This window comes from Phragmites australis, chromosome 5, assembly GCF_958298935.1.
Source record: "Phragmites australis chromosome 5, lpPhrAust1.1, whole genome shotgun sequence".
Lineage (NCBI taxonomy): Eukaryota > Viridiplantae > Streptophyta > Magnoliopsida > Poales > Poaceae > Phragmites > Phragmites australis.
The window spans coordinates 34,232,823-34,251,892 of record NC_084925.1 but is presented as its reverse complement, the minus strand read 5'-3'; the positions used below and the strand labels follow the sequence as shown (position 1 = coordinate 34,251,892).

The 19,070-nt window shown below is 42.1% G+C and overlaps 2 protein-coding genes across 2 annotated transcripts; both read right to left on the bottom strand.

Moving 5' to 3' along the window:
* Nucleotides 1-11,732: 11,732 nt before the first annotated feature.
* LOC133917606 (defensin-like protein CAL1) lies at nt 11,733-12,225 on the bottom strand. The gene is made up of 2 exons (XM_062361484.1): nt 12,051-12,225; nt 11,733-11,914 (listed from the first exon to the last, which is right to left on the bottom strand). Exons 1-2 carry the CDS (start codon nt 12,112-12,114, stop codon nt 11,733-11,735), a joined length of 246 nt encoding a protein of 81 aa, XP_062217468.1. The 5' UTR covers nt 12,115-12,225.
* A 1,774-nt stretch (nt 12,226-13,999) lies between these two features.
* Nucleotides 14,000-15,135, bottom strand: LOC133919361 (defensin-like protein CAL1). Its single transcript, XM_062363738.1, has 2 exons — nt 14,700-15,135; nt 14,000-14,560 (listed from the first exon to the last, which is right to left on the bottom strand). The coding sequence occupies exons 1-2, from the start codon at nt 14,761-14,763 to the stop codon at nt 14,382-14,384; spliced, it is 243 nt and encodes an 80-aa protein (XP_062219722.1). The 5' UTR covers nt 14,764-15,135; the 3' UTR covers nt 14,000-14,381.
* Nucleotides 15,136-19,070: the final 3,935 nt, after the last annotated feature.

Here is a 19,070-nt window from a genome sequence, read left to right as displayed (position 1 = left end):
GTGACATGTGGCCAAAGTTTTGAGAAGTGTTACGCCGGATAGTCTGGTGATAGTATGGTGCAAGCACTGGAATTTTTTCAGGAGAAGCAATTTCTCCCAGTGAAAATGAAGTTGAACTCACCGGATTATCCAGTGATGGAAAGATGGGAGCACTGGAGTATTTCTTGCAGAGAAGATTTTTTAGTTTTAGATGAAGCTACACTCACCGGATGGTCCGGTGAAGGCAAAGAGGGATCACCGAACTTATGTTTGCAGAGAGATTGCTTCGAATAGGTTAAAGTTGCTTAGTTCACTAGATGGTCCGGTGATGGCAAAATGAGCACCGGAGCAATATTTTCAGAGAAGGGTGTAGCTGTTTGAAAATTGGAGATCAACTGACAGGATGATCCAGTGCTAAAGGTATGATCACCGGATGCATACACCGGACTATTCTCAGAAGTAACGGCTAAAGACAGCTGGCACAGTGTGGCTTTGAAAGTTGTGCTCACAGGATTGTCCGGTGATTGTGAGGAGATAGTCACCGGATCATCCGGTATTAACAGAAAATGTGGGTTGTTAGACAACGGCTAAATTTGAATCTCTAGCCTATAAATATCCCCTCACCTAGTTTCAGTTGGTACTCTTGCGACCCCAGAAGAGCTCATACTTGAGTGAATTCTAAAGTTCTTAATTAAAGGTTAATGACATCTTTAGTGCATTGAGAGTAGCAAGTATGCACCTAGCGGTAGTCTAGGCTTGATCTTGGTCAAGTGAAGCTATTGGTTTGTTACTCTTGGTGGTTGATAACACCTAGCCGGTCTTTGGTGATTAGAGGTGTCTCGGTGAGCTCTTAGAGTTATTGTGGGAGCCCGGGAAGAGCTATGTGCTTTATTTGATGTCCGCCAATCTGGAGATAGAGAAATGGCAATTATGAGTGGTTACTTGAGGCTCCGTGACTCAAGGGGGAGCGATATCCTTTGTGGATGCTCCAATGAGGATAAGGGGGAGTTCCAACTCCTCGATACCTCAACAAAAATTGATGTTCTCTTGTCCATCTCCTTACTTTCCCGTATTTATATTTGAGCATTTTACTTACTTGCAGGCTTTACTTCCTGCATTTACTTTGTGTTCTAGCTTGCTTATTTTTCATGCTTCTATCTAGTTTGATCGTGTAGTCATATTTTAATTCATCTAGGCTAAGGTTGCTACTTGTTCTAGATTTCGGTAGGAGTATTTTTTAATAGCCCAATTCACCTCCCCCTCCTGGGTCATTTGATCCTTTCACACGGCTCGACTCGGTTCGTTCTAGTTTTTTAGTGAGCCAAGCTAGTTTCACAGCTCATTTAGTTAATGAGCCAGCTCATGAACTGCTCGCAAGCTAGACGAATCAGGGAGGACTAAGTCTCCCCAACATCCCAACCACCCAAATTAGAGATCCATACGAGAGAAACTCATCTTGACTCCTTTAGATGGCCCAAATCTAGCGGCATCGTGTACTTGACTACTCATCTCACTCGTCTTCTTTGCCGCTGGCCGTCACCACTCACCGTTGCTCTTCCAAATTGCCAAATCCTTCGCGTTGCATAGCTCGTTCCATTGAACTTGTGCTATTATTGTTATGATTTATGAAGTTGATTCATTAGAAGGTGGTGATGGATTTTATCAGAATAGTATCACTAGTTCCTTTTTGTGTTGATTGTTTCTTACATTAGTAGCTCAATTGTATCTGGATGGACACATTACACAAGTTTATTGTTGGTAGAGGCTGATTTCCATGTAGGAAAACTTTATTAGTTTTATTTAAACTATTTGCAATTGCAAGTCCAAAAAGCTTATATGATATTTGGCAATTTCCATCATGCTCTCGCCTGGTTGCAATCCAAGAAAAGATGGCCACCGACCACAAAACTGATTTCTTTGTATATCTTGTTTCTTGTAGCTCATACATATATACTAATTGCTCAAATATTGGTATACACTTGTACTACTCAAAGTTATTACCTGGCTCGCGAGCCAAGTGAGATGGCTTGAGCTGCTAACAAGCCGAGCCAACCTGGCTTTTTTGCTCGTTTTGTTAATAAGCTGAGCTGAGCCAGCTTGTTATCTAAACAGCCGAGTCGGGCCAAGCCGAGCTGGCTCGTTATCCAGCCCTACATCCAAATATCACATCAATATTAAGGTGAAAAGGAAAATTAGGAATAATTAAGGTATAGCCTAAACTTGGGTTTCACGGTAGATTAATAACATCCAATTTTGTAAACAAAAGACATTTGCAATAATAGGTATAAGATGTTCAAAGATAACTTGCCTTCCTGATGCTCAGTGAGGTCTTTGAACTCTTGATATTGGAATCCTCTAAGCTCCTCCTCCCCCGGGACGTCAGTGTATAATCATGAAGACAAGCGACTAAGACAAGGCAAATAAAAACCAAGAACGAAATAGAACAAAAAAAAACTCAATTTGGCTTAATTAGGTCAAAAGTATTTTTGAGGAACTTTTGGTAGAGGAATCGATCAAATCAAAGTTACAATAGATGAACATGAGCTTTCAAAGGAATAGATTAGGAAAAAGGATAAAGAATAGGATGTTCTAAGGAAATATAATTTTTTGGAGTAATATGGTTGAGGACGTGCCTACCTTAACTCCGGCGGGGGACGGGTCGATGGCGAGCTCTTTTGCAGCGGCACGTGATCGGAGAATGTTAGAATCAATGTTGCAGTAGTCACGGAGCTCCAGCGAGGAGCGGAAGATGATCGGGGGGTGATGGCTAGCTCAATAGGTAGTGAACTAGATGTCACGGAACCCCACTAAAGCTTGGCGATGAGCAAGAGCGGCGAAAGTCTTCAGCTAGCATCGATGAGGTGCTTCCGATGTAAGTTCAGCAGTGAGGCAACGTGGGAGATTAGCGGGAAGCTCTGGGTTGCTCGGGGAGAGGTCTGGGGGGGCTCCTTATATAGTGGAGGGGATGTGAGCGGGTCAAGCTAGGGTTTCCCCTTGGATTCGGTAGCATGCTCTTAGTCCCAGGTCGGTTTCCATGATTTGTGTCCGAGATATGCGCGTAATTGATCGTGGCATCAATGTGGATCCGATCTTTTGCCTCCCAGTTGCTTCCTCTTTTTAATCCAAGGCAATCTCGTGCGGGATTGGCAGACTTCATGTCAGAGTTAGGGAAAGGAAAGCTATCGCCTGGAAGAAGATAGGGCAGACAAGTGGGTCTCGTACATAGAGAGATGGAGGACGGCGGGTGTCGGAGGGTTAGCTCCTATCGCAGAGATTCGACTGGGGGGATGATTCTGAATATGTTTGCTGGAGAAATAAATGGATGTAAATGCGATGTCAGGTGGGGTGGAATGATCCAATGCAGAAAAGAGTAAATGCGCTGGGGGATTTTTAGACAGGTTCGGGCCGCACTACGCGTAATACCCTACTCCTGTGTGGATGCTATAAATGTCCTGAGAATGTCTCTCAAGAATGTGCTAGTTACAAGAATGTTTGTCTATCCTAGAGCCTTGAGCTCCATGTTCTTCGATTTCTATGCTCGTACGAAGGTGTTCTTCGATCTCTGAGTGAAAGTCTCTGAGGGGTGTCTGAGAGTTCGAGCGTTGCCTTCGAATTAACTGCCTTTGTCCGTGCCTGCCAGCTCCTTAAATACTCGCCGGCGGTAGCGTGCCCCGAAAGGGTGGGCACGAGTTCCAAGGTGCCATAAATGGAAAAGGGCGTCATCATGGCTTCTGCGCGAAGTGACGAGGGTTGAAAACGCGCCCCGTGCCCGGTCTTCAGTCGTCATGATGGCACTGGCAACGGGCGCCGCGGAGAGGGCCCACCGGGCAGCCGCGGAGAGGGCCTGCCCGGTCTTGTTCGCCTGCCACAGCAGCGCGGCAGACGGAACGCCTCGGGCCTCGCGATGCTATACTGAGGCGCGCCGGATGGCACGGGATGGGACCCGTGCATTAAATGTCCTCACGCTCTTCTACCAGAAGATGGCAGGGACTAACACCGTGCATGACGGGAGCAGTTGGAGGTGACAGGCCACGTGCGCTCTTAAATGCGGCATCGGGCCTTTCACTGGCCGACACCTCATCGCTGGACCCCTGTGGGGGCCACTAACGGGGGGCTTCCTGGGTCGTCGGGGAACCGAGCGCTCGGGGGTCACTGTTCACCACCCCGAGCACTCTCTCCCGAGAACGCCCTTTCTTGGTCCTCGGGGAACCAAGTGCTCGGGGGCCACTGTTCATGGCCCGAGCACTCTCTCTCGGTCTTGACTGTACGGATCTTCGGGGAACCGAGTGCTCAGGGGCCGCTGCTCGCAGCCCCGATCACTCTCTCCCGGAACTTCCTTCCTTGGGTCCTCGGGGCACTCGGGTGCCCGGGGGGCCACTGCTCGCAGCCCCAGGCACACCCCTCACGGTACTTGGTTCTCCTGGTCGTCGGGGGACTTGGGTGCTCGGGGGTCACTGTTCACCTCCCCAAGCACTTTCTTCCCGGTTTCTTAGTCTTCGCAGATCATCGGGGAAACCGGGTACTCAGGGACCACTGACTATGGCCCCGAGCGCCCTCTCCCTGGACTTAGTCTTTGTTACCTTGCGGAGATGACCCCGTGGGAGGGCGCCACGTGGTGGATTGCTGGCCTGGCCTCAGGATTCAGGGACCCCTGGTTCCTGATTCACCGACAGCGGGAGTGCTGCATAGGGAGTTGGGCCATGGCCTGGATTGGCGAGGTGGTGCGTGGTGTTAAGCTGAGTGAGGAGGTGGGCTATTAGGCTTCGGTCCAAAGAAAACATGCGCAGACTGGTGTAGCAAAAATAGCCCTATTAGGTCATGATTGTGATTTTGGTGGTTAATGACAACATAGTCATTGGGACTAACATGTTTGTCATGAATATATGTTAGTAGGTTTCATAGATACAATACATTAAGAAACCACCATAGCCGGGACAAAGATTGTTTGAATTAGAGAAGTCTCAGGAAAATTGACTTCACCGGAAGGTCCGGTGTTCAGGGGTTGAACTCACCGGAGTATTTTGTCCAGAGGCAAAGTGAAGGCTGATGACTTCACTGGATGGTCCGGTGCTCTGTGTGTTAAACTCACCGGAGTACTTCTGACAAATGAGGAGAAGGATGACGACCTCACCAGATAGTTCGGTGATCTACACTGAGTAATACCGGAGCATTTCTTGAAGAAAAGAATGCAAGTGTAGAAGGCTAAAGATCAACCCACTGGAAGGTCCGGTGCTTGGTTTGTGCACATCGAATTATAGCACCAGAGTATTTCTTACAGAGGCGACTGTAAGTGTTGAAGAATGAAGAACAAGCCACTGAAAGGTCTAGTGCTCTGAAGATAAATGCTACAGAGCATTTTACACAGAGAGGATGTAAAGGCTTGGATGGCTTAAGATAACTCACCTGAAGGTCCAGTGATAGATTTGAAGATACACCGGAGTGTCCGGTGTTCACAGAGGCATCGAGTGGAGTTCCAATGGCTAGTTTCTGAGTTTATACTTACTAGATGATCTGGTGTTAGTACTGTTGTTCTCACCGGATCATCCGGTGTTAACAGCTTTTCTAGCCGTTAGGAAAACGGCTAGTTGGCGAGTTTGAGGCTATAAATATCCCTCCACTCGGTCATTTGAAGGCGTGGCATACTGTTGGAATCTAGAGGAAACTCATATACACTTGAGAAGACATCCAAACCACCAAAGTGCTTAAAGCGATCCAAGGCGATTAAGCATAAGATTAGAGAGTTTTTAGTGCTTATAGGCCTAGAGTGAGTTGTAGCTAGGTGCTGCAGTTTGAATAAAGGATCAAGGAGTGATCCTAGCTTGTACCGAGTGGTACGTTGGCATCTTGGAGTCTTTGTGACTCGCCGGTAAATTGTTGACCCTCTGACTTGGTGCAAAGCAGCGGAAAGAAGATTGTGCAGGGACGCGGAAGCTCTTGTCTTTGTGACTAAAGCTTCGTAGTGAAGACGGCGTATAAATGACCAGAAGAGAGCTTAGCAGTGAGACATCGCCTTGGTGGCTTGTCATGCTTGAGACCTTATTTTGGTGACTTGGTAGCTCAAGAGTCGTGACCGGAAGAGACTTGGCAACCGGGAGCATATCCTTTGTAGAGCTCCAATATGGATTAGGGGTGGCATTCATACCATCGATACCACGAGATAAAAATCCCTTGTGCCAAGTTTGGCTCTCTACCTTATTTATGTTTCCTCATTTACAAACTTGTAATTTACCTTCTAGAGTAGGTTGCAATCCTCTTGAGCGGTAGAGTAGACACACTAGATAAACCTAGAGCATATTTAGATAAAAATTGAGATAGGTTTGTCTTGTAAAGTTTTTTGGAGCCTTTTTAGTTTAGGTTTCTAAGTGTCCTAATTCACCTCCCCCCTCTTAGGGTGTCACCGTTCCTTACAATTGGTATCAGAGCCTCGTGCTCTTGATAGACTTAATATCCTAGAGTTGTAATGTCCGGAGTTGGGATGGATATCTATAGCACTCTACTTTTTGTTAGCATAAATTTTCCTTATTGGAAAATTCTAATGTCTTGTTATTTACAAGCTAAGGGTCTAGATATTTAGAGATTCGTCGAAGAATGGATGAGGCAACGCATCACTAACAAGGAGAGGCAATTAGATGCATTAGCGAAGAGTATCCTTTTATCATCTTTAAATGTTGATGCATTTAATCATGTTTATTCTCTCACCAAATCACATGATATTTGGACTAGTCTCATTGAAATTCATGAAGGCACAAACGATGTGCGCAATGAGAAATATCATGTGCTAGTTACTAAACTCAATGGCATCAAACAACTACTCTATGAAAATACTAATACAATGTACTCACGTTTGAATATTCTTGTCAATGAGATAAATAGGCTAGGTTTCACATCAATTGACGATGATTAAGTGGTGAGAAGAATACTTCAATCTCTTCTTTCAAAGTACAAGTTGGTAGTCTCCATCATCTATGATAATAACGACATCAAGAAGATAACTCCAAATCAAATGCTTAGCAAAATCGCCACCCATGAGATGACCATGAACATGTGAGTGGAAGCATCTTCGTCATCTGACGCCAAGAACCTTGCTCCCAAAAGCAAGCAAGCACCATACCCACACATGAAGGTGAAGATGAGGAGGCAAGAACAAGAGTTAAGCTCAAGCGAAGATGATAGAGATGAAGATGAAGAGAGCAATTAAGATGATGAGAAAAGCACATCAAGTGATGAAAAAATAGACCCCGAAGCCACCAAGCTCATCTCTCAAGTGGAGAAGAATATTAAGAAGATCAATACCAAGATTGATCATCGAATCTCCATAAAATACTTGGTCAAAACTATTGATCACATCAAGAAGGAGAAGAAGACCAAAAGCAAGAGGGAGATAAGAGGAAGAGCCAAAGTATTTGCAAGTATGGGAAGATGGGTGAGTGAAGATAAAGATTCAAGCTCAAGTGATGAGAGCTTCGCCAGCCACTCCTCCAAGAGAAGCTCTTTCTCAAGGTCATCATCATTCAAGTCGTCATCTCTCAAATCATCTCACAAGTGCCTTTTAGCCAAATGTATGGATAGCGATGTAAGGGATAATTAATCTGATGAGGATTCCCCCTCCTAAGAAGCACTTCTTCATTTTATCAATGAGCAACAAAGGGTCCTTAAGAAACAATCAAAAGATTTTAAGAAATTCAATACACTTAATGATATTCATGCTACATTTATTTCTAATTATGAATAATTATTGAGCAAATTTAATTTGCTAAACGAGGAGCATGATGAGTTTAAGGTAAAATTTGACTTTATTGAATCTCAATCTAAGGCCTCTTTGGCGCAATCTACCTCTCTATTTAATTTTAAACCTAAGATAGATGCTTCTACTTCTTGCAATGATTTAATTGATATATTATGCTCACCCCTTTGTAATGAGATATGTGTTCAAAATATTCTTGTAAACCATCTAATGAACTCATTGCACAAGAAAATAATGAGCTCGAAAAGCTCAAGAAGGATCTGGCAAGATTAAAGGGCAAAAACCATGTTCAACCTCCTCAATATAACCATGCTACCATGGTGAAGAAACTTGCGAAGGGTCCACCGTGACATGCTTCAAATCTCAGAAGGTCAAAAGTCCTTTCAATGCAAGCAAGTCAAGAAGGAGAACAAGAAGAAGAAAAAGATCATAAATCCCTCCAACAAGACTTCCCCAAGAGCAACCACTACAAGCTCAAGAAAAAGAACAATAACAAGGATTGTTGGGAGAAAGAATTGAGGGTGTAACCAAGCTATTTGGATGCCCAAAGAAATCATCACCAGCATGAAAGGACCCCAATCGGTTTGGGTTCTTAAGATAACTTGAAGCCTGAGGCGACTATGAGGATTTGGAGACTTAGTTCACAAGATGAAGTGAAGGTTCAAGAAAAGAAGTTAGGTGTATAAGATTGGGCGTATTAATAAAGATCATGATCATCATATACCTAAATGCCCATTCAAAGGTAAAAAAGATAATGAAATTAGATGTAAAATCTTTCAATTGTTGTAGCTCATTTGCCTTGTCTAGTATTGCATGTGCATATTTTAAATTATTGCAATGCCTAATATAGGTTTTTATATGGTAAGTTGCTTGTGTTTCTCTCTTTTTTATGAGCAACCTACATAGTTTATTAGTTGTAATTTTCTATCATGGCACTAGTTTCACAATTGATATCTTTTATGTACCATAAACCAATCTATATGGAACCCTTCTCATTGTTATTAATAACAAGTGCATATGTCTCACAAGTATTCAAAACTTGTATGCACATATTTAGGGAGAGTATATCCTATGGATTGTGATTTTAAGACTAACATGAGTTACTAAATGTATCTTTTGTAGTCTCATGGGGAAATCAACACGTCCCCGAAGGTATGCAATGCTAAAATACTTCAATTGATATCATTGTCAATTTATTTTTATATTTAAGCTACCTTCGTGCATGATATGACTTAAACTTCCTACCTCTACTTATTGTCTAGATGTGCATATATTACCACATTCCTACAAGTGATATTCATAAGTGGATCTCATTATATGTATGCATACCTAAAGGAGGGGTTTAGATTACATCATGTGAGTTTCATAAATTATGATCCTTATTTGTCTTTTTCAATTGATATCAATATCTTCTATCCTTATAATTAGTATATATTTTCAATTGGTATCATTTCATTAGATCATGATTTATGAAGCTCTCTTCCATGTGCTATAACGTTTTTCTTCGAGTTCAACATATGTTTGTAGCCCTTTTTGAGATTGTTGATGAAGGGGGAGAAGTTTGATGATCAAAACAGGAAGCAAGATACAAGATATCTAGAAATACTGAAGTTAACAAAGGGGGGAAGGAAGAAGATACAAGAACCAACATGAGGCACCTAGGTTGACAAAGGAGGAGAAGTTCTTATATAAGTCGATCAAGGGAGATAATGTTAATGGAGAAAGAGGGAGCCACAACAAAAGGGGACTAAATGGTAAGAATATGCATCCAAGCAATAGGATAAGGCTTTGTGCTCTTTCCGACCGGTATCATTTATTATTTGCCACTTGTTTTGGTTGTGTTATCATCAATCACCAAAAAATGGAAGATTGAAGTGAAAATGGTCCTATAAGACCATGATTGTGATTTTGATAATTAATAATAACATAATCATTGAAACTAACATGTTTATCAAGAATATATGTTAGTAGGTCTCATAGATGTAATACATGAAGAAGCTACTGTAGTCGGGACAAAGATTGACTGAACTAGAGAAGTCACAGGAGAATTGACTTCATCGGAAGGTCCGGTGTTCAGGGGTTGAACTCACCGGATTATTTTTTCTAAAGGCAAAGTGAATGCTGATGACTTCACCGGATGGTCCGGTGCTCTGTATGTTGAGCTCATCGGAGTATTTCTGATAAAGAGGGAGAAGGCTGAGGACCTCACCGGATAGTCTGGTGATCTGCACTATGTAACACCAGAATATTTCTTGCAGAGAAGAATGCAAGTGTAGAAGACTGAAGATCAACCCACCGAAAAGTCTAGTGCTTGGTTTGTGCACACCGGATTATAGTACCAGAGTATTTCTTGCAGAGGCTATTGCAAGTGTTGAAGAATGAAGAACAACCCACCGGAAGGTCCGGTGCTCTAAAGATAAATGCACCAGAGCATTTTTACATAGAGAGGTTGTAAATGCTCAGATGGCTCTAGATAACTCACATGAAGGTCCGGTGATAAATTTGAAGGCACATCGAAGTGTCCGATGTTCACAGAGGTATTGAGTGGTGGTATTTATGCCATCGATATCATGAGATAAAAATCACTTGTAGCGAGTTTATCTCTCTACCTTATTTACATTTCCATATTTACATACTTGCAATTTACCTTACTAGAGTAGGTTGCAATCCTCTTGAGAGGTAGAGTAGACACACTAAATAAACCTAGAGCATATTTAGATAAAAATTAAAATATATTTATTTTGTGAAGTTTTTAAAGCTTTTTTAGTTTAGGTTTTTAAGTGTTCTAATTCATCTCTAGGACATTATTATTCCTCACAACTAGTTTCGGCGGCCTACGATGGGAAAAGGAGACATGCCCCGAAGGAATAGGATTGGCGTGGCCCAATGAAGAAAAGGAGAAAATGCTAAGGGAGAGAAGAAGTAAGGGGAGAAGAAATGATTTCATCCGAAGGGGAGTTTTTCGAGTTCTCTTGTTAAGTTTTCCTTTTATTCGTTTCTCTCTTTTATGATCTCTATTTCTCATATATTCTTCTGATTATGATTTAATTAATTAGGAAATCCCAAAGAACCAAGAAAAAGGCCTAACACCTAACTAAAAAGGAAAAAACAAACATATTGAGGGAACTTAAGAAAAAATAAATCTAAGCTTATTTTAATTGATGGTGGTGTCGTATCTATGACTAAGCTGAACATTTTTAGGTCTTACATGTTCTAGACTCCGGTTAGCCATGCTCGATGATTTACTTCACAGACGAGATCTCTGGTTCAAGTTCAGGATGGCCCAGCTGCGCCAGGGCACCCTGGTTGTTTCAAGTGTCCTGCACCTTTGGTTGTGTGTGGCAGACATCATCGCTCTGATTATTTCTCTAAAACCCAACTATTGAAAAGTCAGTAACAATTAAGTACTTATTAATTTGATATTACTGTCTCATTTGCTTTCATGTGGAATATACGATGCCCTGGAATACTACAAGGTGAAATGCTACGAAGAAACTCATGTGCTTGCGAATATCTATCTATTTGTGCGGCATAAAGATCGCTAACAGCCCTCTCTCCAAATCTGCTCGAGTTTGTACCACAATGAATAGAACCCAGCGTTCTGTGTCAAAAAAAAAAAAAGAAACTTGATCCAGTTCCCTACCACTAAGCTCATTTGACACGAAATGATTTACATCCATATATATTGAAATGAGGACCTTACAGCATGTTGCACAAACACGATGCACGTGAAATTAAATAACCAACAACCCTAGTGAAACTTAGAACCTATGGATGCAGAACAACGCCGAGATTTTTCGCACGCGCAGCCATCCAAGCACCACTACTACCGAGTTTATTCTAAGAATCGACGATAAAGAATCGACGATCGAAAGTACGCACGACAGCTACAACCACCAGCACGAACGAACCGGCGGTGATCACGGCCTCACGGATGAGCAAACATCTAACGGCAGGACCAATGGACATCTCGCATGCCGGGCCGTCGGGCGGTGCAGAGCTGCGTGTACTAGCAGACCACCTTGCAGAAGCACTTGCGCGTGCCGCCCTGAATCTTGCACTCGCCGCCGGGGAAGTTCTCCGTCATGCACACGTTGGCGCAGTTGCTGCTGCTCACGCACAGGCCCTTGAACCTGTGGCTCTGCGACAGGCAGTGCCTCTCCTCCGCGACGACCCTCGCCGTCCCCATCTCTGCACCACCGCACAAGGCAAAATCACATTTCATCCCATTGCAATGCGCAGATTAATTACCAAAACAGGGGTGCGGTTACTTTGCATGGTTAGATATCTAATGACCAACACTAGCTTGACACCATACACTAATCACCTGTTGCGACGAGGAGGAGAAGGAAGAAGAGGGCGGGTGCGGCCATACGGCGAGACGGTGCCATTGCTCCTTAACCCGAAACTGAACCACGGCCACTGCCTGTCTTAACTAGGTTGATGGACACAGGAGCCAAGGGATGGAATGGATAGGGCACAGGATGGGCTTATATAGCGCTGGCGGCGAGGTGATTAGCCAATGTTTAATTTAGGAACTGATAAACATAGCTTAGTTCTATATTTAGCAGCTGCTAAAGCTGTTCTCCTCACGCATTCGAGAGGACCGATCAATGTTCTGCTGGAATAGTGTTGGGGGACCGCCTATCTATAGGGCGACCTATGTGCAGCTTCGGAAGGTCAGCCCAGGTAGCCAAGAGAGGCCCATCAAAATGGGTTACAGCCCATGAGATGGTAAGTTTTTTCTTTTTTATTTTTTCTAGAATTTATTACTAATTTATTAGGTTTAGATTTTGTGCATTTTATATGCAACTAAAATTGTGAAAAGTTTGATTCAAAACTTTTTGAAATTTAGTTTAACAATTTTGGAGCACTAGTCCAACATTTTTTAAATTCACAGCACATTCCTACATTTTGTGCCTTCATATACATTCAACTTTTTGAAAAAATCGATTCAACTTTTTTGTGAAAATATTAACATTTTTTAACACTGGTTCAACATTTTATGTGAATATGTTGAAACATTACATTATAAACATTAAAATAGTATATTCAATATGTTGATTTAAAAAATAAAAAATAAGAAAAACATATTCATATTGGATATCATTTTGTTGCATTAATCCTAAACAACACTGTTATTTAGAAGGATTCAAAAATAGAGTTATGGTTTAAAAGAAAAGTATATTTAAAGTTTGAAATTCAAACTAATTAATCGCCTACACATCCCTCCCCTTCCCACGGCACTGGGATCCTCTGCAGCACTGCAGATGATCCATGTCCCTTCCCACATGGTTGCTTGCTTGCTCCACCTATCTCAATCTCAACCATCTACCTTATTTAGCCCTAATCTCAAATACTATCCTATGTGGAAACTAAAAAAAAGTTGGCCTATGTATAGGAATCCGGCTGGTCAAATGGGCAGTCTAGCTTGGCCCAGCCCAGGAACGATCATGCTATCGTGTTGTGCCTTGCCAGCCTATGTGACGAGATCTCAACCTAGGTACAACCCACTCAGCGACTTTGTCATGAAATTTTTTATTTTTATATTTTTATTTTTCAATTTTTACTATAATACACATCCATTTTAAAATATTATCCGTTGGTTGGACGATATACTAACGTGAAGTATTTAATTTATGATGATTATTGCTCCGTGGGTCTCATAAGATCAATATTTAATTGTTGTTGTTTCCTTTGTTGTGCCGTGCCGGCCCACGATATAATCAGCCTAATAAGCCCAGGCAGGCCATTAAACATGTGAAGCTCATTAAGCATAAAAAAATATAAAAATATAAAACAAATTCAAAAAAAAACTCATAAATGGGTCGTGTTAAACGGATAGTGCTGTGCCAAACCGGCCACGTCCTATCGTGCTGTGCCAACCCATGTGCTAAGGCATTGGCCACACACAACCGGATGGATCGTGTCGTGTCAGCTCGGCACAATTAGTATCGATCCGTGCCTACGATAAGAGACCTCGTGCCGGTCTATTTGGCCAGCACTGTGCTGAAATGAGTGCTCAAAGATTTGTACAAGGTTCTGCTGGTCTTTAGCAGATTATGGGCAGGCACAGCATGCGTGCTGCTCGTCAGGGCTAGGACCCAATACAGGGCACGGCTGGATTCCAAACTGGCGGCCATTGAACGACGGAGGAGCACGGCTGTAAGCCTGCAAGCACGACGGAGGACTCTGCTTGCTGTCTTGCTGCGTTCACGGTATACTATATGTCTATGTTAACAAGAAACTTGATCAAGTTGACTAGCACCAATCTGATTTGACACGAAACGATCACACACAGATACATTACATCCATATTGGAATGAGGACCTTACAGCTTCTAGCACAAACAGGTTACACGAGAAATCAACCAGTCACCCTGAGTGAAACTGAAACGACCAACCTAGTACCTACGGGTGCTGAACCACACTGCTGCTTCGCACGCGCAGGCAGTTTATTCTAGGAATGAATCGCGAAACTAAAGGGGAAACACAGACCAAACATTTACCACGCAACATGAAGAGTTGACGGATGAAAGTACGTACAACAGCAGCGAGAACGGACACCTGGCCCGGCAATCACGGTCTCACAGATGAGCAAACAACCCGACGGCAGGACCAATCTAATGGGCGTCCGGAGGCCGGCAGAGCGCCGTGCACTAGCAGATTTTCTTGCAGAAGCACTTGCGCTCGAGGCCGTGCGCCTTGCACTCGCCACCGGGGAAGTTCTCCGTTTTGCACACGTTGGCGCAGTTGTTGCTGCTCACGCACATGCCCCTGAACCTATGGCTCTGCGACAGGCAGTGCCTCGCCTCCGCCACCTTCGTCGTCCCCATCTCTGCACCACGCATACAAGGCATCACATTTCATCGCGTCGCAACACACAGATCAACAAAACAGGTAATCCGCGGTTAAATTTGAACGGATAGATGTTTAACGACCAGCACTCGGCAGCATACAAGAACTAAGCTATGCACCTGTCGCGACGAGGAGGAGCAGGAAGAAGAGGACGGGCGCGGCCATGCGGCGAGACAGTGCCATCTGCTCGCTCAGCTTAACCAGAAGCTAGCTGGAGTGCTGAACCACACACACGCTGAGCAACCACAGCTACTGGCTATCTCTGCCGGCTTGATGGACACAGGAGCGAAGGGATGCGATGCGAATGGATAGGAACTGGATGGGTTTATATGGCGTTGGCGTCGAGGGATGATTAGCGAATGCTTGATTTGTTAACGGATTAACGCAGCGGATTCGAGAGTACTGATCAAGGTTCTGCTGGAACAGTCCAGTAATTTGATGCCCAGCAGTGGGAAACTTTACTTTCCTGGGGCCGCAGATGCGAGCAGGATCAGGCACAGCATGCACGAGCGCTTTGCTACTGCTGCTGCGTACGCGCTGCACACGAGGAGCACGCCTGCACGAGCGCTTTGCTACTGCTGCTACGTACGCGCCGGCATGGCTTCTGCCAGCTTCTTGGTTCGTAGCGGACAGGTGCGTGAAGGCCTGAAGGGAACCATGATGGGAGCTGCGACCTGATGTGATGGATCAGCAAGCATAGCACAAATGTGGGCACGTGAATCTCGTCAGTGCACAGAGCCATGGGGTCCGCCCACTAGGAGAACAGATCGCACTGCCGAAAGAGAGAGAGAGGATAGGGGGACCGTCGATTAGATGTGTCCATATTCTTTCGGTGTTTAGACTATCTCGAACAGATACTCTAAAAATCTATCCTTTATAATACTATTATAGTATCCTCTAATACTATTACAGTATTCTTTATTTTTTTTCATCTCCAGTAACTATCTTATTTCCTACCTTCCATTCATCTCCTTCTTCCCTCGGACCCACACGCATACACTAAGCACAGTGATACGGGAGCCCCTCTTCCGGCTGCAAAAATACCGAAGCTTCCTGGAATTTGCCGATCGGCTGTATCACTGTTACCTGGAAGCCGACGCTGCTGGAGTGGAGGTCCGAGCGACAAACGCACACTGTAGCACTTGCATTCCATCAGTACAGTATTTTAGAATACGGAAACCAATCGTTGTTGGAGATGGTCTTACCGCGGCATGCACAGACGTGAAGTCTAAACCGTGAAATGTGAAATGTCTTATTGTCGCTAGAGAAGGCAGGAACTTTTTATTTATATATTTTTATTTTCTAATATTTGTAAAAATACAAGTTCATTTTAAAATATTGTACATTTAAACTGCCATCTTTTATTGAAGGAAAAAATGCAAAAACTCCCCTAAAAATCACTTGGATTTTGACTTTCCCCTAAAAGTTGTTTTTTTAAAAAAAAAAACCCAAATATTTTGTTTTATTGCAAAAACACCCCCAAAAATTCAAAAAAAAATCACAAAAATCACAAAAAATCTAAAAAAGAAAACTAGAGACAATTCTAAGACCTTTTATGAAAAAAATTTCAAAAATAATATCCTTTGCATCATATTTTATGGAGAGAAAGCTTTAAAAAAAGAAAAACGTTCAGCTCATTTATTAATTCGAGTTAAATGCATAGTTAATTATTTATTAATCCAAAAATCATAAAACTTTTTTTAGTCCTTACATGATCCTCTATCTTTTAAATACATGAAATTTTAAAATAGTTATTATAACATGCAGGATTGAGTAAATATGTTGCAGATAGATTAATTTATAACTAATTCATAACACCTCCAAAATTAGTGAAACTACTTTTATTAGTTTACTTAAGCAATTATTTGTGTAGAAAAAATAATGGTAGACATGACAAAGTTAAAATAACATGAGTTAATAAATGAGTTGAACATTTTTCTTTTTTTTCCAAACTTCCTCTCCATAAAATATGATGCAAAGGATATTATTTTTGAAAAAAAAATCACAGAAGGTCTTAGAATTGTATCTAGTTTTTTTTAGATTTTTTTATTTTTTAAATTTTTGAAGGTTTTTTCAACAAAGTTAAATTTTTGAGGGTGTTTTTTTCAATAAAACAAATTCTGTGAGAAAGTCAAAATCCAAGCGATTTTTGGGGGAGTTTTTACATTTTTCCCTTTATTGGAAGGACGATAGTAAGGTGTAGCTCATGAACGAGCGACACATTACAGCATAACAGTTAAAAATTAAATATCCTAATTGATGTTTGATCCATATCAACCTATCGTTCAACCAACGAATGACATATTTACTAACGTCCGTTGAAAAGATGATATGGATTGGTTGGGTCTATTAGAAAAGATATCGTGTGTTGAATGAACAATACCTTTTCACATACGCGATGCTGGCTACTTTTTTAGTCCAAAAACATACATGATTAAGAGTGGCAATTTCTCCCATCGGGTCGGGTCTCCCCGGGTTTCAGACTCGACGGGGGCGTGTTCGGGTGGAAAAAAACCCCGCGAAGTTATCGGGTCGGGTCGGGTCGGGACCTTAACTCGGGTCGGGTTCGGGTTTATTTTTTCATCCGTGGGTGTCACCCGAAACCCCGCCCACCTAGTGCGTGCGCCCGCCCGCCCCGCCCCACTCGCCCACCCCGTCCCGACCCGTCGCCGTCACACTATCGGGTTTCAGGTTGCCCCGTCGGGTTTCGGGTCCCCGTCGGGACCGGGGGCAGGAGTGTTTTTTGCCCGATATTGATTTCGGGTTTGAGTCAGATTTGACGAGTCGAATTTTAAATTCAAATTCATCCTAGCAAAACCCGACAGGCAGACATGTTGCCATCCCTATACATGATTGCACGGGCATGCAACAACCAAAGTCCAAAAGCATGTATGCTTGCACGTGCATGCAACAGGAAGCTTTTTCGTATGCAGTGGGTCTAGCAGCAACGCGTGCATGCTTAGGCGATACTTAGATGTAGACATCACGTTGATCGTAGTATTTAATATCTGATCTGTTGCGTCCTAGTTCTCATAAGGTGATGCTCTTTGCACGGGACATGATAGCCTGGATATACAATATTTTGATATGACTTTTTTATTTTTATAAATATTAAAAAATAAAATTATATAAATAAAAAAGCTCGAGAAGGCAGGGGCTTGGAGGTTAGAAGAGTGATATATGAAATGAAGGCCCATCCAGACGAGAGAAGGCAAGCCCCATCTGATCAATCTTAACATGACACTAACGCCAAGCCCATAGCCTCTCACGGACAATTTTCTCTCAGACATAAGCCCATTTATGTTGTACTGGGCCCATCTAAATGCTATAGCCGAACGGCCCAGATCCCAGCTCATGAGCGACCATATTTTTTTGAAATAATTTATTTTATTGTAAATTGCAAAAATAATATTCAAATTAGGAAGATAGTAGAAATATACGCTAGTCGGTACTTGTTGCCGATAGGTTTTATGTCCCACAGATGGTTCAAAGAAAAATTCTTAATTTTTTATATGATCTCAGAAGAAAAATGATCTTTATATGAAATTTATATCTATCAACGATACCTATAACTTTATAGTTGAACACTTTTTTATTTGAATGTGTTTAAATGTCTAAAAAATGGCTAGAAATTCTAGATCTAATTTTTCAAATCTGAAATTTATAACCACTTTTTAGGTATCTAAACGAATTTAAATGGAAAAGTGTTTAACTACAAAAGCCGTAGATATTGTCGATAGGTAAAAAATTTATATAAAGATCATCTTCATTCGAAATCATATGAAAAAGTTATGAATTTTTTTTAAAATATTATATACGGGGCATATGACCAGTCAACAATTAGAGTGCTGATAGGTCAGAATCCCAATTAGAATGTTGGTACTCCGATTACTGATAGGTGGCTAGCCAGCAATTGAAGTGCACATATTTCTGCAAATTCTCATTTTAAATAATATGTTTATAATTTTTCTAATAAAATAATATTATTTCAAAAAAATATTTCCATTTTCCCACTGAGAATATAAGATATCTTGCGATTGGCATGGATCAATCCATGAATCCACTAAAATTTAATTTAATCTACTAACTAGATAAATTTTCTAGCTTATATCATCTAGTTAATTAATTAAATTGAACCAGCATGGATCAACGGATACCCATATATCGACTCGTGACCATTCCTAGAGATATCCCATCTTTGCTTTTCCTGAGGCTCTTTCAAATAAACACCGCACATCTAATATTGCGTGCTTTCTTTCAAAACAGAGAACATATCTTAGATTACCTTTTGAGCGTTTTGCAAAGAACTCGGTATCTTATATGGTCTTCTGCGGTCCGTGTCACCGGGCGCTCCAAAAGCTTAAACCGTGTGCTTTAAGTAGACTAGCCCATCAACCTGTGTGCATGCACGGTCTAAGTAGTACTATGGTAATACATAGAAATATTTTAATGAAACTAACGCGTAAAGATAATTTATAGTATCTTCAAGA